This window comes from Callorhinchus milii, unplaced genomic scaffold, assembly GCF_018977255.1.
Source record: "Callorhinchus milii isolate IMCB2004 unplaced genomic scaffold, IMCB_Cmil_1.0 Scaffold24, whole genome shotgun sequence".
Taxonomy (NCBI): domain Eukaryota; kingdom Metazoa; phylum Chordata; class Chondrichthyes; order Chimaeriformes; family Callorhinchidae; genus Callorhinchus; species Callorhinchus milii.
Genome location: NW_024704765.1, coordinates 8,562,478 through 8,588,880, shown reverse-complemented (window position 1 = coordinate 8,588,880; position 26,403 = coordinate 8,562,478). Strand labels below are relative to the sequence as shown.

The 26,403-nt window shown below is 38.0% G+C and overlaps 1 protein-coding gene across 2 annotated transcripts in view; it reads right to left on the bottom strand.

Annotated features, from left to right (window-relative positions):
* The window catches only part of prkcz (protein kinase C, zeta), a 126,194-nt gene that overhangs the window by 70,333 nt on the left and 29,458 nt on the right, over positions 1 to 26,403 (bottom strand). Inside the window, exons 1-2 of one of the 2 annotated variants that reach the window (XM_007902106.2) lie at positions 10,773 to 10,825; positions 2,685 to 2,770 (exon numbers count right to left, since the gene is read on the bottom strand). In XM_007902106.2, coding sequence (XP_007900297.1) covers positions 2,685 to 2,770; positions 10,773 to 10,800 — 114 coding nt within the window. In that variant the 5' untranslated portion in view covers positions 10,801 to 10,825. Of the gene's footprint in view, positions 1 to 2,684; positions 2,771 to 10,772; positions 10,826 to 26,403 lie in introns of those variants that run through there. The other variant, XM_042343535.1, reaches the window with a different exon arrangement.

Genomic DNA, 26,403 nt, shown 5'->3' with positions numbered 1-26,403 from the left:
GTTATGGTGTCAGCCTCATTAATCACTTGTGGCAAAATGTTTCGTGTTCTGATTTGTCATGTGAATTGACCAGCAGTGATATTAGGTTTCACTGGATGTGTATAGAATTGCCCACGTTTATTAGCTAAAATTACTGCAGATCTACGGTTTGAGATAGGCAAACTCACATTGATTCTGTTGAAGAGTATGTCTCACAAAACTATTCCCCCAAGGCAGTTTCACTATGGAACCTATTCACACAGCTGAAGTACAATCGAGCCAAACTACAGAAGCTTGCCTTAGAAGGGACTCAGCTCTGACAGAGCAATTCAGAACTAGTAGTGTAGCTTTAATCCGCTGCCTCTGAATTGCTCTAAAGGCAGCACATCCAATGGTGTGCGCAGTGCAACTAATAAAGACAACTGAAATGATGAAGTCTGTCACTGTCCACCAGGACAATCTTTTGAACACAGTAGCTGTTATATTACATGACAATTTAGACCAGTTGCAACAGAATTCTTTGGGTGTCATCGTACATACAAAAAAAATGCAATAAAGGAACAATTTTAGTTACAGCAATACAAAATTACAGAGCAAAAATTATAACTCATTAACTCTCTGCCGAGTTCCCCAGTCGGGAATAACTAGAAGAGCAAATAAACAAAATAGGTGTTATAAAAATAAAATACAAATGAAATATCTTACAAAATAAAATACAAAATAAAATATCTCATGCACCCATGAGATAGGGAAAGTGCCTAAAGCATTCAACACCCTTAGCAGAACAATGGCACTGAACAATCCACTGAAACAGAGAAGAAAGTTTAATAAGCCAACAAGTTAACATTAAGAATACCTCAATAAGAGAACCCCTGGTGGCCTCGTTTGTAAAGGCACTGAGACACAGTTGTGATCACAGTCAGTGGGGGGGCGGGGGGTGAATACGGTGCAAAATTCACAAGTTCTAATCTGCATTCTAGCACCCTGCATTATGATCTTAGATGACGTGGATTTTACCTTTAAGACGGCAAAATATTTTTAAAAAATTAATGTTGCGTTTAGGGGACTAGTTAAATTCCTTTAAGTAAGTTTCTCTTGTAACATGTTCCTACTTGATACGTCATTTGTCAGGACACATTATCTGCAATTTTGTAATAATAACAACAAATTAAATTGATATAGTACCTCATTTCCCGCGATTCAATGCAGCCTACCATCCTGCTCGCTCCCTCCTCTCAGCAGGCTCCGTCCTGCTTGACATTCCCCGCTTTGCTCACCCCACTATCGGAGGGCAGGCCTTCTGCCACTCTGCCCCCACCCTCTGGAACTCCATCCCGCAGTCCCTCTGCCTCACCCCGCCCCTTGCCACTTTCAAGACCCATCTCAAGACCCTCTTCTTTGACTGTGCTTTCGATCTCCCTACTTCCCCCGTCTTCCACCCAGCTCGGGTCCAAAACTCTGTCTGTCCAGCATTTTGGGACATCCTCCCGACGTGAAAGGCGCTATACAAATCTAATTTTGTTGTTGTTGTAAGAGCCGGAGTAATGGAGGATAGGGGAGGGGCGTTACTAGTTGGGAGGTGATTAATGAGTAATTCAAAGAAAACAAAGTGGTTTCGATAGAAAACTGAATAGGACAGGGATAAATGTACGACTTCGGTAATTGTTCCGATCTATAAGGGCAAGAGTTATGTGAAGTTTACTGAAGATACAGTTAAGGATAGGTTTGCGGCCAGAAAATAAGAGTCGTGACTTCAGAACCATTAATTATGTGTCTGTTTGCACAAGTTTCTGGTCCGTTTGCTTCCCGCATGTGCTCTGAGAGCTCTCCTTGCGCGGAGGTCGGCATATAATTGCAAGTTGTTGTTGCGTATCCATTCCTCCAAGTAAACAAGATTATTTCAAGGCACCACAACCTCAGCCTACTTGAGGAACAATTGTATTTGAAGTGCTTTGGAAGTAACTAAATGCAAAATCACATCACACTGTACAGGGTACAAGAAGTGCAAGCAGTTACGTCACCTGCAGAGATGTTAAAACAGAAGTGAGAGTTTGTGAGCACAAGTGCAAAATAGCTTCGAAATTATGAGTACAGACTGAGTAAGACATTGAACCAGATAATCCTTTTAAAATCCAAGTGAACATGTCTCACTTTTGGTTTACTAATCCTCGGCATTGTCCATGGTTGGTTTCAGATTATTTAAAAAAAAGTATTCATTCAAAGCAAATAATAGCACAGATAATTAATTGCACATCTCTTAAACAACGACAGTTGGAAAAAATATTTGTCTTTAAAACAGTGAATTAAAAGATGACTACAAATTAGGTCTTTCAAAAACTGTGCACCTAAATATAAAGGCAGTAAGTATCATTTTTACTCAGAAAAGTATGCCTCAGGGGCTGAAGAATTCAAACAAACTAGATTGCAGATAACTGCTGTACTGATAACACTGCAATTTAAAATGAATTAATACAAATAAAAGCTCAATGGAGCCTGGAGGAAGGTACACACACACACAAACAGACTGCCACAATGGTCCCCTTGGTAAACAACACAAAAAAGCACCAGTTTATTCTCCACCCTCGGCGGCTATGCTCTGAATATTTTTACATTGATCACATCACAAGTGAGCACAGAAGAGACAAGATGCACAACCAGACGAGCAGAAAGCAAATAAGCGTGAAACAATTCACCAATTTACTCACCCTGTTAAATCGTTTGGCCTGGAAGAGATGTCCATTCACACGATAGAGCTTCCGCCATCTTCTAGCCCCACGGCGGTAGATTGATTCTAGGATAGACAGAAAAAAGGTGTAAAGCACCAGCATGGTAGTCCGTCTTTCCTGGCAGCTGATTAGTAAGCAAAGATGCCGTGCGAGAGAGGTCTGCCTGCTTCTTGCTCTCAGTCACAGCGACTAACGCAGCCTGAGCAACAAGCTAAAGAATCATGGAGAACCAGTGTCACTGATGCTGTTGGCAGATCTGTGCAGCACTGAGAGAAGGAGGGGTGGGGGGAGAACACAACCACCCTCTCTCACTGCCTTTCAGTATTCAGTCACGTAACCTTATTTCAATTTGATTACAATTGTGAAGCTGCTGTCTTGCTAGAGACCCATGTGAAGCAGAGGCAAGGTTGCTATGCTATAAATGGGGAGGGGTGGGGGGAGTTGGAAGTTTGCAGCATGGTTGAGCCACATTATTGCCATCTAACCCTTTGGGAGTATCAGAAGAGAAACATCAATCAAAGGGATGGACTGTTGAGTACTCCTTTTCCCCCATACAGCAAATCATAGAGAGCTGTGTACAGAAATGTAATAAATGTAATGACATTATATCAGCAATCAAATCAGTTGGATCATAAATTACTGATGAAGGTGAGCTCAGGTGAGAAAATGAAGTTGGTTAGCACAAAACTGACTAGTATACACAAACAGCAACAAATTACATTTGCATAGTGCCTTTCATATCAAGAGGATGTCCCAAAGAGCTGGACAGTCAGGGATTTGGACCTGAGCAGGGGTTTAGGATCAGGAGGGGTGGAGGGTATAGAGGGTAGGGGTAGGGTGTGATCAAAGAGGACGGCCTTGAGACAGGCATTGTAGGAAGGCCCAACTACCAATGGTGGGGGGGGAGGGGAAGGGGGGGGGGAGGGGAAGGGTAGGTGGGCTGGGTTGGGGACGTGGAGCAGGAGGGAGTCTGCTGAGCAGAGGGAGTGGACAGGTGGGGAGCAAGTGGGGCCGGGCGAGGATGGGGGTGATAGGGTCACGGTGCCTGATGCAGGAGAGGACATGAGCTGCAGAGTTCTGGATGATCTGCAACTTGTGGAAGGAAGAGTTGGGTCGGCCAACAAGCAGGGAGTTGGCACAGTCGAGCCTAGATGTAATAAATGCATGGATGAAGATTTTGGCAGACTGAGGGTGAGGCAGTGGTGGAGCCAAGCAATGTTGCAGAGGTGAGGTAAGACAGAGCAAGTCACAGATGTGAGATAGAATGGACAGTTGAGGGTCAAACAAGGTTCCGGACTGGCTCAGTGCAAGTTTCAACCATGTCACTTTCTTTCATTTTTTAAAAAAAATTTGTAAAGTGTGAGCACATGAATGTAAAGAATTGAAGATCAAAAGAAAGAAATATAATTAAACTAAATGAACATTTCAATTGGATAAGACAGCAGAAACAAGTGGTCTGAATTTGTAAGCTGCTTTAATCCATCAAGAATAACTATTTTCATGTTACTTATGCTGAAAGATCACAAGACCCGAGCTGATAAAAGATCACATTAAATCGCTTTTCCAGTACAACATGATGTTCATTAATACAATTTATTTTTTGATTGGTTACTTTTTTTGAAAGTCTCCTTTTAATTGCACAACAAATCTTCAATCTTAATTTGACTTCTAAAATGGGAAATGTTAATTCACAATTCATTTAGCTCTTGTCATATGCAAATCTCAGCGTCAATTCCTACACAAAATTAGGGTGGCCAAATTAGATTAGCCACCAACGGAATTAATATTTTAAGATAAGTGCAAAATACCAGGATCAACTGGGATATTTAATAGGTAGATGAATACTGTAGATATGTGGAAAGAGGTCTGGAGAAAAGGCAGGAGAATTTGATTTAAAAAATCTTTCATATCTAATAAACTGCTATATCTAACTGAGTACTAGCTTTAATGGGTTGGACAGCCACCTCTTGTTCCTCTGTTGGCAATAGAGGAGGCAGTATTAATTTGTTAGCGTTTTTCCAATCGATGACACATTGTGGAGATCCTATCTGATCAGTGCAGAGCTGCAGCTCGACAGATACACCAGAAACAAATGTGTTTTTTGGGAACTGGGTTCAATATTTCTCAAAAACATAATAGGATGATAATCAATATAAGCAGATGACCACCCCCCCACCTCCATAGTCTTATTAATTATTAATTAATGAAATGACTTGACAGCAAGTTTCTTGCCAAGCCTAGAAATAATTTTTAAATATATTTCATCCTTCTAATAAAAGCTATGGTCTGGACTGAAAGGGTTGTTTTTGATTTTTGCCTTGGTTTTTTGATCTCAGGGAAATATTACTCTTCAGGGGAAATTGCTCTTCAGAACTTAGATGGAGTTGGCCGTGTTTGATGATTTGTGCAGTTATTTTAAATTAAAAAAATTATATCATATCAGGAGAATATGGCAATTTCCACACCAAGCAATTTAAACTGCAAATTCATTACAAGGAAAGCATGAAATGGGTATTTTGATAAAAGCGGTGCCATCCACAAGATCACAAGAGAGGTTGGGATGAAGAAGATCTTTTGTACCCATTTGATCTCATTCTTCTAAAATATTCATCTGTCCTCATTACCATCATTACAGCATCAAGCTATTTGTGAAATAATCAAGCTTTTTTTTAATATTTGTGGTTTGCAGTGGTTCTGTACAAGAATTAACCTCCCCAGAACAGAAACAAAAGTGCTAGTGAAGTCTAACAATTTCATATTTAATTAAATAATGATCCTAGCATTTAATAGAGTGCTTTATGTTGAAATGTCTTTATTCATTGCTGTATTCTGCATATATTGTGCAGCAATGTTAAAATGCCATTAAGTCCTTATCAGTTACAATTAAGTAATTGGATTGCCTAATATTTCACGTTGTTTCTTGCTTGATCCTTGATATGACAGTCATTGGATACCTTGCACTTAATGCTTGCCACAATCACAAGCTAACTGAAAGCTCATAATAAGGGTATAGTATCTACAAATAGTTTAATCAGGAAGATTTTACTATGAAGAAAACATTACAATCACGACTTTGGACACAAGGAAAAAATTGTATAGTTGATGAGCATGTGGAAGCCATGTGTTATCTGTCCAGAGGGTTTATGTAATTATGGTAACAGCTGAGGATTATTTAGTGAAATTAATGATGGTAGGAGAAACATTTGCTGTAATCGGTGTGTTGACAAGATACTCCCTCTCAATATCCCCTCCTCTCACAAAGTAGTGACTCATATTGGGCCTGAATCCACAGATGCTGACAGTCATTTGGTACCTTGCCCAAGTGGCCCAAGCATAGAAAGTGTTGACGGGATGCAGTAGTGGGTATTAAGAAATAAAAAGCTTCAGGTGCCTTATAAGAGTGAAGCATTTGATCTTTAATGTCTATTAGAAAAACAGGCAGCCTTAGATTAGTGACTCTTCCAAAGGATGGCATCTCATACAATGTTATCTGTAGACATCTGTTTGGGGCTTGAACCCAAAGAGGCCAGCACACTATCAAGCTTGATTGAACATGTCCTCACCAGACATCCACACTCATGCACTTCCCAGCATGGGCTCTGAATAACAATAAGAGTTGAAATCCTAGCTAACCTAATCCCTCAGCACACAAAAGCAATAGTGATATTCCCACCACTATCCTGAGATCATTTTAGCCAGCACAAACTATTGATTGAGTCACAGAGTCCAGGAAGGTTCTGGTTTAGTGTCCAGACCACATGGTGCATTTACACACTTCAACAGAGCCATTTCCCCAAATGAATAAAGAATGGACAATCACATGCAGGATAAATATTGTACACAAGAGACTTCAGAATGACCGTGATATTCAGCAATTAACATCTTATGTTTAACATACAGTTGTTACAACATAGCAATTAACATCTTATGTTTAACATACAGTTGTTACAACATAGCATGTGGAGTGGTTAACTTATAAGTCAAGATCTCACAAGGCTATAGGTCCAACAATTTATAGAGTTTATCACATGCAGCGGTTTAGCTGATTCTCTGTACTCTTTAAAGGAGAGAGTGCTCATCGTACTCGTCTGGGAATATATTTTGAAACACTCTGCATAGAAATGTGCTGAGGTCCAAACTTAGGTCATTTTGAACAGCTTTTAGCTTTTTATAAGTCAGGTAGTAGATCCACAGTAGCTAATTTAATAAGTACAGTTTTGAATGACTACAACCTCTCATCACAGCCTGCCACTGTCAAAACATAGCCTGGTGGGAATGAGTAGTAACAGGATGCAATGTAATTTCTCTAGTTTCCACAGCAGTTGGCTTGCCAATCTAACAGAGAGATAACAAAACTAATTACAGTATTGAATTTCTTCACTGCAAGGTATTTGTTTCTGAACATTTTTGCTCCTATTTCAAATTATTTTGTATACAATAGATGCAGCATGCCCAGCCATATAATATATTTGTGTGTATTAAAAATGTAATATGTAAGGTGAGATTCAATTCACAGCAATACTTTTGCCCCTTCTGAATTCAAATAAGAAAACCTTTGAAGATACACCTGTTTTGTCTGTTAAGGCAGAATTAAATCAGCAACTACAGTTACACTCTACCTTACTGCTCAAATGCTTACTTAAAATACATTTGACGGCAACAGGCCAGGTAAAGTCAAAAAGAAACTTCTTTCATGTTGTTGCCGCAAATATTCATCTTCAATAAGTCCAATGACCTGGACTGAAACATCCTTCCTGGTAACACACTCCCAGCTGTTCACCACCATCGCCTAAATGGTCTTACAGTAATTGCTAGACAAGGAGCACAAATAATAAAATAATAATCCTTGCATTTGATATAACGCCTTATCATGTCTTCAAGACGTCTTTCAAGTTTTCCTTGAGGCAGACACCTATAAGAGTTGGCATCTTCTAAATTTTCCCTTTCTATTAGGGAAGGAGGGCAGAGAAAGAGAAATGATCAAGAACACACCATGTGTGAAATAGCAAGCATACAATCATTTCCTATATTTGCATACTTCCATATTCAGTTAGGATTCTGCAAGCAAAATCTAAATATACACCAGATTTGTAGATGAAACAACCAAATTGGTAGATGAATTTCATTTTGTATCGCCATCAGATTTATTACATGGTCATCCTCCAGTAAACACAAAATCACTGAATATACTGTATTTTATGTTTGATCTTGATACTCGTGTCACACGCAAGGGCTACAAAGCACAAAATTTACACATTCAGGATTTTGCAAATTATCAGGGTGTAGCTAATCACTACTAAGTCACAGTTAATCTTTTGTATGTTAAAATAAATATATTCCTCATCCACCTCCACTATTCCACATTTACTTTCTTTCACAGCGGCACACATGGGAGGAGACAGATAAGGGAACCGTTCTCATATGTTTAGCAATATTATTGTTGATTCAGTAAAGTAGGATATGCATAATAGAGGGAGCTGGGTAATTTGTGTTGCCTGAAGCAAAGCAGCTGACACCTTCTCGATTCTACCCAGTAAGAAAAGTTGTGATAAGGAACTTGGAAGTCAGAGGAAGAATTGCAGCTGCATACTCAGACCATACCTTCACCAATGTTATCAGAGTGAACAGAAATTACAATCAGTCAGTCAATGAAGGACACCATGCATTTTAGATTGTAGGGCTTTACGTTATACAGTAAAACTCATCAGTCCTTTCAGTCAAGACCAGAACATTTAATATGACTTATACCAAGTCCGGGTTACTGGGAAACTGTAGAAGTCGTAGAAAATCTGATTTAATCAATAATCTACAGTGCGCATGCATAATTTTATGTAGCCTAAGTGCGCATGCGGCAATTCGTCATTGCAGGCGGTAAGTGTGCATGCAGTGATAGGTTAAGACAACATTTCCTGCGATTCAATGCGTCTTCATCTTTCACCGCAAGCGCACTTACCAGCAAACGTTGAAATCGCATTGAAATGAAGTTCTTCTGCGCGTGCGTTAGCAGACGAAGGCTGCATTTCCCGGAATTCAACGAAGCCAGCCGTTAAGTGCACATGCGTTGATGTTAACAACGCCATTTACCATGATTCACAGCCTCCGGTAAGCGCAGGAGTAATGGAGGGTAGGGGAGCAGTGTTACAAGTTACGTGGTGAATAATATGAGTAGGGTAAAGAAATCCAAGTAGTTTTGAAAGGAAACTGAATGGGACTAGGGTTAATGTACGACTTATGCGTTTATACAATTTATAAAGATGAGACTTGGGCAAGTTTAATGTATTGCGTTGTGTGAGATGATTTGCATCATCACTCAGCCTCCCTCACGAAAATACAATATTTTGACTGGCACATGGTAGACTCAACGTTGATTGACAATAATCCCCATGAGATACTTTGTCAAATGGTTTCCATTAAGCACACTATTCAAAATGTCAGCTGTACATGGGAGCTCTGTTTTTTCCCCCCCCCATTTTCAAGGGAATATTTTTGAAAGCTTAAAAGTGAACATCAAAACAAGATGATGGCTTGAACAATGGTAGAAACTAATCAAGTAGTCTGCAACTGCCAAGCAATGTAATTTGAACACGGGGAGGTCAATTTGCAAGGTGAAATTGCAGGTCAAACCCTTCGATCAGATTGATATTTTCAATTCCCTGGTACAGTGAAGTTTCAGCATATTATTACTTAAGCTGTAATTGCTGATGTATGTGCACTGCACTCAAAAATGAAACTCTAAAATCTGAAAGCATATTACCACTGAAAGCCTGTTCCTCAATTATAGGTTTCCTGTACAGATACAAATTATACTTATGTTTAAAGAACTGCAAGTTATGCTTGATTGCACATTATATTTTTGAAAATAAAACACTTTTCAAGGACACCTTGAACTGTGAAAAAAAAGCTAACCAGGCGACTTTCCATTTTTCACGACAATTCTCAACTGATTCAAAGCCCTTTTCAAGGGTTCTGACAGTTTCTTAATAAATGCCATCCTCAAAGCTCTGAATCCTTGAAACGCAACAGAATGAATTTTGCAAATTTACCCTATGAAAGTTTAACTGTATTCAAAAGAGGGCAAGAGTGGCGTCCTTCAGATTAGACATTCAATCGAGGTCCAATTTGCCTGTTCAGGTGGGCTTTAAAAAGATCCCATTGATTTATTCGAAAAGATGAAGGATTATTAGTCAGGACAGCAGGAGGAATCTCCTTCTCTTTTTGAATAGTGCCGAGGGATCTTTGACATCCACCTGAACAGGCACAGACAGGACCTTTGTTTAGAGTCTTTTCCAAAGGACGGCACCGCCAATAATGAAACGCTCCACCAACACTGTTACGGAACATCAGCCTAGTCTGTGAACTCAATGGACTAATGTAGGATTTGAACTCACAACCTTCTGACTCAGAGGCAAGAGTGAGATCAACTGAGCCAGGCTGACACACATTAAGATAACAATGCAAGTTGTAAAATGACACGAGCATAAAATCATCATAGAATCATACAGCACAAAAAGAGGCCATTCGGCCCATCGAGTTTGTGCCGGCTCTTTGAATAGAGCAATTAATGTCAGTCCCACTCCCCAGCCCTTTCCCCATAACCTGCAAACCCATCCTTCTCAAATACCCGTCCACAGCGTTTTTAAAAGTAGTTATCGAATCGGTCTCCACCGCCCTTTCAGGCAATGCGTTCCAGATTCGAACAACTTGCTGAGTGAAAAAATGTCTTCTCACCTCCCCTCGGCTTCTTTCAGAGACTATTTTGAATCTGTGACCTCGAGATTTGTAATATCTTCATCAAGGTAGAGAGAAGAGCCTAAATATTGATAGATTGGCTCAGTGTTTTTTCCCCCAAATCGAAAAGAAAGCATTCGGACAGCTTAAAAACAGAATAAAAACATTTCACGATCTCTGTGCCTTACCAATGATCCCTGTGTGCTCATCAGATTGAAAGCATCACTCACAAGATTAATCACAACCTTAAGATAAACCACTGAGGAACATAGAAAATGCTCCAATTCAAAAAGAAAGTCACAATATCAGAATTTGAGATGTGAAACGTGAAAAGCTTACGCATCAGCCGGTCAAAACAGGAGGCCATGTCCCTGGTTCAGTAACTCATGCTGAAGGAAAACGATAATCAGTTCCCTCTGCGCCTGACTCCAGAGTCCCTTGTTGACGAATAACTGCAAAATTTAGCCTTCCAATGAACAAATAAGCAGTTGAATGTTTAACTTGATTGCTTTCATCTCCCCTCCACATCTCTATGCTTCAGCTACTTTTGAATTTGGAGGAAGACTGCAGGATTTAATGTGAAACTCGGCAATCCTTGTGATTTGTACAATGGAGCTTTTGCTATTCACATCCCCACTGTCCACAACATTTTGATACAGTTTTGGAATCAAATTCAAGGTTATATGATAATTGTGAACAATCCGATAGTTACAATGTGAGAGAACTCAGCTACTATGATTTTTATACCAGCAAAGAGATGCAACATTTTGAGTAGAAATGCAGAATACTATCACTTTTCACTCTGAATTTATCTGTGTACATGTGAACCAACTCACTTAAGCACAAGCACATGAGCATTAACAGAACAGAACTAACACACCTTTTGCCAAATAGCTTGTTGATACAGGTAAGGCTCATTCATGTATAATGATGGTGCCTTGCTCCCATGGAGCTATACTGCAAAAGTAGGAAAACGGAGTCAGAACTTTTCAACAGCAAAGTGGGGAGAAAAGTAGTCTTTTTTAACAAAAATGTATTGCATGAAAGCAATTATCCAGGTGTTCTCATTATTGTTTAACCCACAAAATACAGTCAATCCACTTTACAGTACAACCTTTGAAGCACTGTGAGATGACTTATTGACATGATCAAGTGCAAGGACTATTATTATTAGTGTGGTAGCTAATTTACAATTATGCCTACTTTATTGCAACTAGCCCAAAGGTCAATATAGCTTCTCTAGCTGATTTACAGCCCCATCTACTGGCTAATTCAAGGTAGACACCATGCAGGGAGTAATAAAAAGATGTAGAGTATTTAAAAATCTGATTTCCCTCTAACTTCGTCCTTGGATGAGATGCATCGCCAAAGCCCAGCTGAAGTAGAAAGGTCGGTATATGAATTACTGGCAGAAAAATGCATCCCATTGTTTCTACAGTGCACGCACCCCAACTCAAGCTGCGTTCATAATTTGGAAATGAAACAGAATCTTGGGCTAAGATCCTGGCTCTGGCTGTGTAGTTGTGTTTTTAAATCACTATTTTCAGCAGACAACTTAACTGTAAAGGGTGTATGCAGGATTTCATTGAACAAGGAAGGTTTCGAGTTTTGGATGTTCCCCCACCAGGGGGCTTTATACTTCAGTCTGAAAAAAGGCAGTAGCAATTAAATAAAAAATATCTGTTTCAATTGTTTCATACTCATGATTCAATTTCAAAGCAGATGCTTTGCGTCTGCCTTCAAAAATAGAGGCACATTGGGTGAAAAGCTTGACAAAGAAAGGTCGTATTTTATTGGTTATAACGTTTGAAAAAGTTAGCAGAGGGTATTTGTCACAGGAGTCCCCAGTCACAGTCTCATTGACAATCTGCTGGTTAGGCATTATTAGTTCAGTTTTCTATCTTTTAAGGTAGAAGGTCTTTTAAGGTCTGCTTTGTTTACTTTTCTATCTCCTTCACTTTTCTTTTTCGAGTCCTGTGGGCAAATGTTATAATCTGAAATAAAATAGCATCCTTGCTTGTGATGCTCATCACAAGAGAAAGTTGGGAAGGTCATATGATTTTTCTTAGACACAGAATGTTAGAATATGCAATGTCTATTAGTGAATGGCTGATACAACCAAGTCCATAATATGTTAATTAAAAAAATTATGAAAAATGTTATAAAATATTATTAAGGCAATTTTTACCTAAATTCTACTTTAATTTTGCCTGAAATCTATAACTATATGTATTAAGCATATCTCAGTCCCATGGGAATATACTAATTTTGTCTACATCTTCTCAATGAAGGTAATCAAGAAAACTGCAAGGTCATGTACCCAGTAAGAATCAGCAGTCTCTTCAGTAAAGCAAAGTAGGTCAATAGACAGATTTAAAAAAAGAACATCTAAAATACGAAGCTTTATTTATTTAAAAAAATATTTTGGAAGGATCAAAAGCAGTACTGCAATATATTGCTTGAAAGCTTCTATATAGATTGAGAATCACACTCAACGCTGAGCAAGATTTAACATGCAGTTTTCATGTTAAAAAGGATAGAATGGAAAACTGTCTGCCTTAAGGCAAAGCCTACTAAACATATGAAGCACGCTGACAATAAAAAAAACTCACTGTGTACCGATGGCCTACTCTATTATCAATCTTCAACTCCTTTGTAATTAAAAGGCATTTTATTGAATACTACAATATCAGTCTTGGTAGACTTACTTTAAAATGACCTACCTGTAAATTGGTCCTTAATAATATTTAAAAATCCAATTAGCTAATAATGCAAGGTTCGTTCAGTGCTCTGGTCTACAGTAAAGGGATGCCACAATGTAAAAGAATTCTGTAGTGGGAAATATCAAACAATAGTCATCATCAGATGGGCTTTCCTTATTGTGAACAAAACTATAATTAAACATTAACAAAAAGGCTATTGTTAATACAGGGTAATATAGCTTACCATGACATTATATTTCAGAGTCAAAGACAAGCACTGTTTGTAGAATCGACAAGAACATATTGATAACCTGGATTCACTGACCTCAAAATGGCACTGGATCAGGCCAGACACATGATGGTGAATACTCTAATTCTGCAAAAGAAATATTATCCATCTCAGAGTCCCTTTGCCTCTTCCTCTCTCCACTTTTAAGGCCCACCTCTGTGGCTTCTCTTTTGGTCCTCTTTCCCCCATTGCCCCAACCCACCCTTTTTAGATTCCCCCCAACCTCCCCAACTGTGTGAAAAGCTTTCAGATGTCCTGCTGACATGAAAGGCACTATGTAAATGTAAATTAGTGTTAAATCACTTTATTAAAAACATACTGTGAGTTTATTTCATATTGTTATCCATTCTAATTGGTCATTTTCTTATCAAAGAAGTCCAAAGCTTCCATCAAATTCAATAACATTCCATATTTCCAGAGTTTCAAAGCTGAATCTCTGGTGGAATTGCAACCAGCTTAGCACGTATTGTGTTCCAAAGTGCTATGAATGGAGTGCAAGGTCACAGGTTTCTTGTTGCAAGTCACTACATCACAAGTTGCTGAGCTCGGTCACGCCACTGGGAGGAAACGACAAGAAACAGAAAAACACATCAATACATGAACAAACCCAAGCAGGCAAGCATGCTTTTCACCGAACTTGTCAAAATGTTGGACAGCTGGAATATAATTGCATGTTTAAAATAATTTCATTTACCATACCCCCCTTCAAACTGGATTGAAATTTGGATCTCCAGGGACAAGTGCTTGAGGCCACTACACAACACTGTAATGTTTAAATAACAAACCTCATTTATAACATTTACAGCTAGCAGCCCTACAATATTTTTTTGTTATGAAACCAAATTATTTTGGACAATTTTGACATTTGGGCATTATGTATGCCGAGCTTTCAAGCAAATAGAAATGTCAGCAATCTTCCCGAGTCACAGAGAGGGCACCCTGTTCAAATTGAATGCGTGCATTTCAATCCAACTTCTCTCCTGACTGTAGAAATATTCCAACAAAACAGTAATCGTGCATTTATTGAAGTCTTCCAGGTATCAGAATATTGACATTTTACAAGACAGCAATACAGCAAGGTATCAGCAGTTACAATTCTAACTACAGAATCAATCTCAGCATTTTGGTCAGTGCTAGCTCAGTCAGACAGCAAGAATGCTGTACACCTTCTCCAAGCATTCAGAATTCCAGCGTCTCTCTTTTTGGGTCTAAACATGCCAGTTATTAAGCATTTAAAGAGGAGAAATTACATTTGAAATACCAGCCATTTCCCCAAATAATGTTCCAAAATCCATTATTTTAATTTGAAGCTGCATAGGATTACAATTAAGCCAGTTTTGTACACTTTTGCCAATTAACACTTTATATTTGAAACACAAAATACAGTGGTTAGCCTGCTTAATTCTACAATCGCAAAGATGATATTACAGCTTCTAATCAATTTAAGTTCCCAACGGCTGCTTCACATGCTTAATTTTCACAGCACAGCCTGCTCGGCCCATAATTTTTCTAGCACAGCATCATTCTCTAATCTTGACACAGGTGAAATGACTTCATAGGCAGCCTAGGGTAAGATAGCCTGCCCGTCAACTCCTATTATCGTGAAGATGATACAACCATTTCTATCTCATCAGCTGAGTTCTATTCCCCAGAAGGAAATCGCAGACAAGTACTCATTTTGTTTTTCTTTTCTCTACCACAGGAGAGGAAATACTATGTTTCTACAAGTAGAGCCGACACTCTAACATCCTATTCCAATGGTCAAAAAAAGTGACTTAGCACGATATTGTGGATTGAGGCATTGATGCCTGCTACTGTGGAGGAAGCCATATTACCCCATGATTATTTTCGTGATGAAAATAATCTTACAGCATAGATTGGGAGAAAAGGCAAACACAATCTTTGACACAGAATACGGCATTTGTAAGTTGTGGTTTCACGAACCAAACAATAAATTCATCTCAATCATTTTAAAAATTCATCCCAAAATTCCAATATTCATTTCATATTCTAGCAACTCTTAATTACAGATGATATGCAAAATATCAGATCAATTCAGAACTTTATTTGATTAAACGTTTTCAGCAACTTATAAGGAGGAAAGCAGAGATTACTTGTGCAGAGCTACAGGCGAACACAATGTGAATCAAGATCTCTCTCCCTCCACCATTAGAAATTTGAAAACCAAGCAGGCTATCTGCTCAAACTCTTTGCCACTTCTTTGAAACTAAGAGCCACATGATTTCAATCTAACTTTCCCTTATCCTACTGGAGAAGTACCTGATTATTACTTTGCATCCCTCTCAAGTGCCAAAGCCCAGATTAGTTTTCTCTAATATAGACCGGTTCACACTGGCACTTCTCAGTTTAAAATTGTTCAGAGAATCTTTAAGTGGCCTCTTTACGCTGCAAACTGTATTAGGTTAGCTAGCAAAGTAGTTCTATTATCCTGAAACAATGTAATATATAAAAATTCTGTAATACATCTTATCAATGTCAAAATTTAGAATAAATTGACCCGTTGAATAATACTCCTTGCATTTGATATGGCGCTCTTCACATCTTCTAAACGTCTCAAAGCGCTTCACAGAATAGACTGTAAAGTGAATTGATTGTATATTTGTGGGTGAAATGCGGCAGCCAATTGCACACAGCAGTGTTCCACAAACAGTCGTAGATTGAAATGACCAATTTATTCTTTTTTTTGAGGGATTATTATCATTATTTTTTTTAATTATTATTATTCTAACACTTAGAGCAAACTGATAAAAACTTGGTATGATTCTGGAGAAGTATGTTTTCAGAAAAAACTTCGTAAACATTGGATAATCATGAGGCGTACTCTGAACATTTGAAACATTAGATTGTACAATCTTGTTTTCAAATGTGTACAGATATACACATGACCCAATAGTATTTCAAAGATCACTAACGGAGGAATTTTTAAACATCTATTCTTAGAGCATATTATTACCTTGGTTGCAGCAAAGTAATTGTTTCTGAAGATCTGCTTTGGACAGCAAGTTGCTGGGTTATGAAATCAATTGTGACCCAAATACCAGCAATATTGTAGAATAGGCTGAGTGGGATGCTGGAGCTCCAATACAGGACACCGGAGAGAAGTAGCACAGCAGTACTTTGAGGTTTAGATACTCTTTTTCTGGGAGATGCTGAGCCAAGAAAAATAAACTTCCCCACGGGGAGAGGGGGTGGGGGGAAATCAGTTTTCATCTTAATCTCCTCTCAGGTTCATCCAGGGCTCAGAGTAGCAAAAAAAAAAATCAGAATGTCATCACCATTCAATCTTAAACTGTTTCCTGCTACAAGCATTCACTCCACCAAGTGCTAAGACTGCCCCTTCCAACCCTTGCAATACCCGTTTACCTCGATCTGCACGTATTCATACTCTACATCTTCCAATGCCATTCACAGTTCTTTTTTGAAATAAGTTAACTGAAGCATTTTCTTGAAGCTTTAGTTGAACGTTTCTCAAGGTAAGGATCACTTCCTCCCTGCAGAACGCTTAACTGTACTGATGATATTGATAAATGATATTGATAAATTATCTCTGGGCAGTTTAGATATTTCTTAGCTAAATGATTTCAGCAGACAGTCTAGGATAAAATCAAAAATGAAACAAAAGGTAGCAAGCAACAACATCACAAACGCAACCTGATTTTTAAATATACAGTAACTGTGAAAACCTTCAACAATGTTCCTTGGTAGGTCAGTTGATATTAGTGGGAGCACCAGGTCTGTTGCATATGAACTGACTGAACATACATTGTGATCCCAGGCCTACCCATGAGATGTGTACGATAGCTATTCAGTAGCCAATAGTTTTCTTTTCAACAGAAACATAAAGAGGGATAAATGATTTTTAAAAAAATCTTAATACAAGGTTCATTATTTGGAGTGCTATGATTTGGAATGCAATAAATCAAGGTGATGTGGCATCTTTAAGTCAATGAAGACTCAAAGCAGTTCAGAAAAAAAAGCTTTTCTGCTTTTTGACATTGCTATAACTGTAGAGGATATTGTAATTGGTCAGTTTTGAGTCTCCTGCTTATTGGAAAAGGAATGGCTCATGATCTAGAACAATTTAAATGGGTAAGGAAATAAACAGTCACCTGATTCGCCAGTCAGATCAAGTGGTCAGAACTAAAACCAAATAATGACTGAATATCTGGAATCCAAAAGGAAGACTCGATTCTGACAGGGTTAGCCACCAAGAGCAATATTTTTTCAATTTAGCATTATTGTATTATATTTTTATATTTGTTCAAGTGTAATCGAGCAAAAGGATTACATTGCAGTCCTACCTTATCTAGAAATATTACTTTCAGTAGATGAGAGGTTTGTTCCACTGACTGAGGCTGATGTCTCTACTTAGAGTTACTGTGAACACCACTCAGCCGCTTCTCATTCTACGGCCATCTGGGTTGCCATGACATCTCTGCTACTGGGGATGATGGGTAAATTGTATTAAGCATTTTATTTTCAGTGGAGCATCTACCACTTTCCCATCATAATCATTCGTATTATACAGTCGATCGCTGTTTCTGAATAGCGCGCTTTTGAAGGTAAAACAAATGACAGAAAAAAAAATTTCCATCAGGAAAAGCTGGAATGAAATGAAATTACGCTGACAGACAGACAGAAAGACAGACAAGATAGAAGGCCGGCCATCTGACAGCCTTTTCAGATCGCTCATTTTCTTGGAAAATTGAACTATTCAAGATTAATGACAAGACCAGATCCGAGCTGTGGTTTTAGCATGACAAGCCATGATGTTAATGTCTCACTTTCTTGATGTAGAAATTCAGTATCGATCTATTTTGATCAGTTCTTTAAATCGTCATACTTTTTACTACAAAGGCTGAGAGTAATTTGATTTGATTTCACAGTAGGAGTTTAACGGTTTCTTTGAGACAATATTCGCCCTTATCCCGGCCCTAAAGACCCCGTGAGTCTAAGGTAAATCAGGCTATCTTGCACTGCTAAAAAAGAATAATTGATGCAAGTTTGACTCAGCAATATTGCAGCTGTGTGTTACTGGAACATGAAATAGTTTTGCAGCAATAGGTATACTATAACTAATCAGGATAAATCTCTTTATCCAGGCTTAATCTGCTTGTGTGTTATTTAGTCTTAGCAAGGTATTCTTTCACTAATCTAAACGAACATTGAGCATTTTCATATCAATTAATATTAAAAAATTAAAAATGATTCCATTTGTACATATATTGAGCTGGTATCAGGGCTATATAGAATATTCTTAAGTTATGAAGTCATAACATTAACTAACATAGTTCAAAAACTGTAGTTTTCAACAGTAAGATTCATCTCAATATCAGCTCTGTAAGTATTTCATACCAATTTCTGGCATACCCCTGAAGAATCTATTTTTGTATGAATTATTCAAAATCTTATCAGCACAGACAAATTGATTAACTTGTTTCACTACCTTAGACCATGCAAGTAAAGAAAAGGCATCCCCTGCTTCCAGTGTAACAATATTTGCTGTAATGTGTAATTTCAAAGTAATTTAATAATATATTTACATTAATGTAAGAATTTATAATAATTAATGTTTGGAGATTATAACCTTTGTGGTGTCCTAGAGGAATAATATTCCATTTAAAATTGCAACTTGCCAGAAGGAAAAATAAGTTGCAATAATTATTTTTAACTGCTAGCATTCTTTCTTCTCTGACATGTTTGGTGAAACAATTTGCCAAAATACTGCAAGAGCAGGTCTGAGTACTTGGGACCACACTGCAGTGAACATATAATGGTGTTGAAGCATTTTTAACGGTTGATCAGCCAGTCACGTCAGATCACGACTGGTCCATGGTTGAATGTGCTAGGCAGTGCTTAAGTACTGGGATTAGTGCATCCCACTCATATTGTTCCAAAGCCCTGTAAACAGAGTTTTTGCACTAACAAACACTACAACTAAACCACCAGCAACAATCTGCAAAGTTATTGAATGGAAAATGGATTTTTCAAAATTAAATCTATCAACATCTTTTAGTCAACTGCTATTAAATTTCAATTCCAATATATGTAGGAGCGGGAGTAGGCCATTTGGCCTTTCGAGCCTGCCCCGCCATTCAATCATATGGCTGATCTTCTAATCTAACTCCAGCTAATAACCTGACCCTGCCTTATCCCCATATCCCTTAATCCCATTTGCAATAAGAAATCTATCTATCTCAGTCTTGATATCATTTACATAGCACCTTTCATGTGGTAAAGACTTCTTAAAGTGTGTTACACAGTGGTCTGGACCTGAGCTGGAAGGGACAGCTAGCTGAACAGGCTGTGGGTAATGGTGGGGGAGGAAAAAGATGACTGAATGTGCAGTCAAAAAGGTAAGTCTCAACAGTCCGAATATAAAACTTTTTTTCTGAAGGGAAAGGAAAATAAATCTAAAATGTTCCTCCAAAAATTAGACCTACAAGCACAATATCTCGGAAGGGAGTTAGATACTTATATTTGGTAACAGAAAGATGGAGTTTTGATCATCTAATTCAAATGAAAGATAGCTCAGTAGGGTTCTAAAGGCAAGACATTTGTCAACTAAAATCTCTTAGCTTAACAATATTAATACAAATGATGCACTTCAGTGCAGAATATAAAAGTGGTGGTTTTAAAGGTCAAATGGTGCAATTAGATATAAGAGAATTGTAAGTTTAATAAATTGGCATATAACCAGTAGGTTTTAACATATTCCACTTACATCCATGTGCAACATTAATTTACTTCAAAGTTTTGTAATAGAATGAATGGTCTGCAGTTCTTAACTAAAGATTCTGCTTCAACAATGTTTGACAGGACACTACTCCATGTCATATGAACCTGCAAAAAAAAATCTAACCTCGGTTTATTTTTAGTGATGTTCTTGAGGAGCAGAAAGAAACCAACAGAACAGAAAAAAGAAAAGAAAATGGATAGTTTGACTAGATATTTACCGCATTAAAGATACAGTTAAGTGGTCTTATATTCGTTAATCAAAGTGTAGGTGTTGTAGATGTCACAGAGCGCATAATATCTAGATTACAGCTGTCATTTAAAAATGAAAAACAAAACCACAAAAGTCACTTCACCGACATGAAAAAAATGATACACTAAAGTGATTTCAAGGCTGTTATCTCATTTCAGGATTTAGATGATGGTTATAACTCCTTGAGCTTCACTTTTATAACATTGCTTGAACCCCTTTGATCGAGTAACTGCTTTGCAATCATTCTCCACAATGAGAATCTTGAGCTACTTCCTCTAGTTCCTGCAAAGGTTGTTGATCAAGTGGAATGTAAAAATCATTCCGAAATACAGTCAAAATGTCACGAAACAAGTAAACACAGCCTTCAAAATGTCAACACAAACTAGAACTGAACATGTTCTCAAAACTTTAGCGCTGGTGCAAATGTGTTTTAACACTCATTAAAAAATGCAAAATACAGTTCTGCTATTTTAGTCACACCAACACTTGCCTGTTGACTGATGCAAAGCATAACAACCAGTGAGTTCAAGTCAATGGGTACCATATGTGTATGGCAACAGGAAGTTGTCACTGGCCTTAATAATATCAACCAATGTTGAAGCATAGTTCTTGTTGCCTCGTATAAAGCATTTTGAGGTAGAGCTATTGGTAATAATTCCTTCAAAAACATAATAATAAATTGGTCACTTATTCCATGACTGTTTGTAGGACACTGCTGTGGACAATCGGTTGCCGTGTTTCGCCCACAAAATATACAATCAATTTTCTTTACAGTATATTCTGTTAAGCGCTTTGAGAAGTCTTGAAGATATGATATAGCCCTATATCAAATGCAAGGATTATTATTATTAGGGACAGATAGTGCTAAAGAGTAGTTGAAAAGTAAAAAGTAAAAGTAATTCAATAGAGAACAGAACATTTTATATATGGAAGAGATGAGAACTCAGCATATAATAATAATCCTTGCATTTGATATAGCGCTTTTCACGTCGGGAGGACGTCCCAAAGCGCTTCACAGAACACACTGTAAAGTGAATTGACTGTATATTTGTGGGCGAACGCGGCAGCCAATTGCGCACAGCAATGTCCCACAAACAGTCGTGGATTGAAAATGACCAATTTATTATTCTTTTTGTTTTGGAGGGATTATTATTAGGCGTGTGGAGTAAGGAAACTTGCCCAAGGTTTCGCCCTGCCTGGAATTGAACTCAGGTCTCTCGCTTGCAAAGCGAGTGCTCTAACCACTGAGCTACAGGACTCCACGATAGAATGAAAAGGGTCCAGTGGACACTGAAATACTGAGGTACAGAACGAATCCACAAAAAGACAAAGCCTACAACTAATACAACATTAAAAGCCAGAAAGTGGGATTATTAAAAAAAGTCTTAGAAAAACAGAAGCAGCAGTTTTATAATGGGATATATGGCCTCTTTTGGTCCTGAAAATGTCTAGGTTTCACTGAGACAACACATACTATTTATCGAGATTCAAACGGAGAGATAAAGGAAATCATTTAAAATGAGGCTGTTTTTCCAAGTCTCACTTCTCTGCTCTCAAGCAAGGAGAACCAATTTGCTCCAAGATCTCTACACCTGTGCTTCTGTTCAACCAGCTTTCAGGAGAAGCACACAAAACGTTAACTCTCTAATTCATTTAATGGGAAGAATTACTTGAATGGTGCTCAGCACCTTCTCAATCACTATAAATTCGGCAAATAGGCCTCTGTGGAGTTGTAGATGCAATCTATTCAGAACAAGTTTTACTCCATGCGCCAATGGAAGCCATTATTATTTACTAACAGGCTAGTCTTGATAGTGTAGCGATATTGGAAAAAAAAAGGACTATATTCTTTAGCGGGATTTAGAATTCGGGTTCAATTTCAAATCATGATAACTTTGAACAGGACAAATAAAATCTAATAAACCGAGGATTTTTCCAGTCACACAATTCCCTGAATTAAAAAAAGGCAAATATCCAACCTTATTAATTATGCAATAGTTTTGCTTTCCTCAAAAGTATAGTTCTAAATTAGATCAGAAATAGGTCTGAAAAGAAGCACAGCTTCAATTGAGTTATACCTCATGGCTTTCCCAATGTCTTGGACAGAAAAATGTTTCTTGCTGCCACTGAAACATCTCCAAAGTGATTTGCTGCACTGCATCGTGAAACAAAACACTTTGTACAATAGTACATTACCATTTATCCTGGAAACAATTCTTTACTGTACTTTCTTCCAAGTTACTTACCTCTCTTGATGAAAAGCAGTAGTTAAAATCGACGTAAAACGTGAGAAATGATGAATGAAGCAACACGTAATTATTTTCTATACAAGAAAAACTAAATTCTGAAAGCAATTCAGATATTTGGAGCATGATGATCTTGAAGTATTTGCAACTGCTTCAGAAACACAGTGATGCATTAAACTGTATTGCTTACAAACTGCCTAAGAGCATCAAATGTTTGGCCACTGCTCGATTGAGTGCTACTTCTACACACTGTGGGGGAATGCCTTTTGATTTCTATTTATTCTTTTGTAAACAGCTGTGGAATTATTCAGAGTCAGCTACATTTCAGCTGCATGACCACGTTTAGGTTTTCAATGCAGATTTTAAGTTGATTTTTTCCCTTAAAGGCTTTTTGATTATTAGACTGCCATGTCCCCTACATATTTCACTTAACAAGAGCACTATGGTTTCTTTTTTTAAACTCACTTAAGCATATTCAATAGAAAATGTGCATCCTTTTTTAAGTTCCCACAGGAAATTGCAAACTCAACTGATGTTCATATTATATTTTCAACTAAAAACTGATCATTTACGAGTGAAAACATTTCCCAAAGTTCACCAGCTATTCACCCGGCATTAGACTTGTCAACTGCTATTGACAATTTTAGAACATCATGTTAAGCAGCCTAGAAGTAGTTCCTTTTCAGCTTGCTTCAAATTGGTCAATAGATTCGTTGCTGACATGACTTGGTCTTTATCTGCACTCAGGTTTTCCCCACTCACTGTTCTACCATGTACATGTCTTGGTTTAGTCCAGCTCTTCATTACTATACTCTCCTCTCGGGTCCATATTCATCATACTAAGACCCAACATCCACCTCAAGCTGATTAATCCTTTGATCCACTCCATGTCATGCCACTTATTGTTCTAGGTTTTTTTTTATATGAAACAAAATTGAATGACTGTCTTAAAATTCTTTAGAGGTACCTTACATACATATTTTAAAAAAAAGTAGTTGAGATTTTAAATTGAAGATTTGCTGATAAAATGTCAACTTGAGGTGGAGAACAGAAGAAAAACTATTTCCATCTTCCATTTAACCGTGTGAAGTATTTTGGGACATTCTCTCTACATGGAAGGTGCTGTATCAATGTAAATTGTTGTATTTCGCAAGAAATACCAACAAACCAGGCCAACAAAATAATTACAATTTTATTTTCTTGAGTGAGTGCATTTCTGCTCCTTTAATTATCTAATTTGCAATTTTGAAAGTCACCCTATTTTATACCACGCTCTAGTCCCACAACATTCCCAAGCCACGGATACAAGCAAGCAGACTTAACTTTCGGGGTAATACACACTCTCTGAGCTAGCCACTAGTAGGTGCAAGATTTTGTGTGTTCGATTAAGCCATACAACAACAACATGCATTTATATAGCGTCCTTCCGAGCGCTTGAAGACCACCATCAGAAGATTGCAAGTTTGAATTGTCTGTCTCGAGTAAGCAGATCTCAGCCGGACAATGCAATTGGTCTTCTTGCCTCTTGGCAAAGGAAGGGAAAAGGCAATTCAGTCAGGGTTTCCTGATTCTAATGATTATTCAGTGATCGCTGCGTTAAAAAGCAACGGAAGCTTACCTACGGAAGTGAGAGGCGCACAAGATTTATGATATTAAACGAATCCCGGAGTTTACTCACAGGAATAAAAGCAGCTGGCGGTGGCCAATTCTCATCTTTGCGTAGCCTTCTTGCTCGGATTTGAAGGCCATGTGTTGTCCCAGCGGGGACAGGCAGCACAATTATAACAGCTTAGAACAGCACAAGCGGTCGTCATAGCAACAGAGCTAGCTCAGCTAGAATAAAAGATGGTGGCAGAAATGCCACTCTGCAGCAGCCTTCACAATAAAGATTTTTGGAGGGACGAGCAACAACGTGACCTTCATACAAACCTTTTCCCTTCCACTACAGTTGTCAATAATCCAAACTGCCAGCTTTGTTTGCCAACAGGAATTTCTATTTTTAAAACAGAAATTCCTGACACCACGCCGCTTTTAATCTCCTCCACAGATTGCAAGGTCTCAATATTTTACATCTCGCGGCCCTGAAAGGTAGGAGAGTGGTTGGGGGTTTCAATCTAAATTAGGTTTATTTGAGAAGGCAATGCATTTGGCAAAAAGATACAGGACTTTTTTTTCCCCCCAATAACGCTACACTATCAAGACTAGTCTGCTACAAATCCTGGTCTTCTGCCACAACAAACCTACAGCTCAGAGATGAACCAAACTGAGCTGTGTACTCAAAGTGACTACTGAAGTTATTAGGAAGCATTTTGGCTGCCAAACAGAATTTTTTTTTTAAAAAAGCATGATTTACCACTGCTACAAAAAAAATATAAGAACTTGCATTTTTATAGCACCTGGTCACGTTGAAACATCTCAAGGCACTTTACAGTAATTGACAATTGTGAGAACAAGCTACAGCCATTATGAACACTGGAATGTCCCATAAAAAGCCACCAAATTTATCCAGACGACTATTGTACAGGACACCAGGAGAAACTCCCTTCTCTTTTCCAATGGTGTCATGGGATCTTAAACGTCCACCTGAAGAACAGGCAAACCAATGAGTTGAACAACCCAGCAAAAGGACAGTATGTAAGCAGTTTATCATGTTCACCATTTCATAGCGAATAGTTCCTTCCTTATCAGTTTTTTCTTCTTGTCTTCCTTGAATTTCATTTGCATCAGCAGCAAGTGCCAAGATTAAGCCTACTTCACCCAAACAAACTCTCCCAAACTGGCCAGATGATAATCCCTACTTGCAATTACATTGCTGCCAATTAGAAAGGAAAATATCCACTGAATTGAATTGGTACAAATTATAAAGTGCAGCCTGGAAATATTTATTTTAAATAAAGGAAGCAGATAAGAAGCCAGTAAATCCCATCAAGTCTGCAGTTGAAAATGTCTATTTTTACCCCTCTCCAAACAATGTCTGTGAAAGCACAGACGTAATCAGACGCCAAGCACCGCACATGAAATACGTTTGACATTTATTCATTCAGTTATTTTAATGCACAACCGTAGCCCAGCAGACGATTAAACTCTAGACAAATCGTAAATCTATTACTCAGTAAACCGCTCAGATTTTATTTCCCTTCCATGTAATATTTTTGGACCATCAGCTGTTTTGCACTGCCTTTATTTCAACTTTTCATAGCTTTAGAGGTGACACAAAGCAATTTATAAGTGTTCTTCACTTTTTTCCCAGCCTCAATTTCACAACTTATGTGTAATACTGAAAGGGGCTTCTATCACCTTCTAATGAAATACCAGAGTAAAGGGTGGAGGCAGACAATTCTGGAGTCCATTCAAATAGTTGGAAATCTTCATGAAAACACAAAATTTTAAAAAAATCTAGCGCCACTCTGTAAGCTACTCCTTTTTAAAAAAAACTTTCAGTACTGCGCCTGGACCTCAGGACTTTATTGAGTTACACATGCAACGTCGCACATGTCTGGACATCATTGTGTATGCAAATTGATCAGCTGTCACATATGTGAATGTACTTCACAGTGCCTCAAATCAATAGCTTCTTCCTAATTAAAGCCAGAGAGCAGCTCTGAATATCAGTCACCTTCGCTAACAGCTTCTGCCACCATTATTTAGTTATAGGATCAGATAGGTAAAGGCTCCTTCAAGTCTGAGATACTGCAAAATAATCATTTTGTTTACAAACTCAACT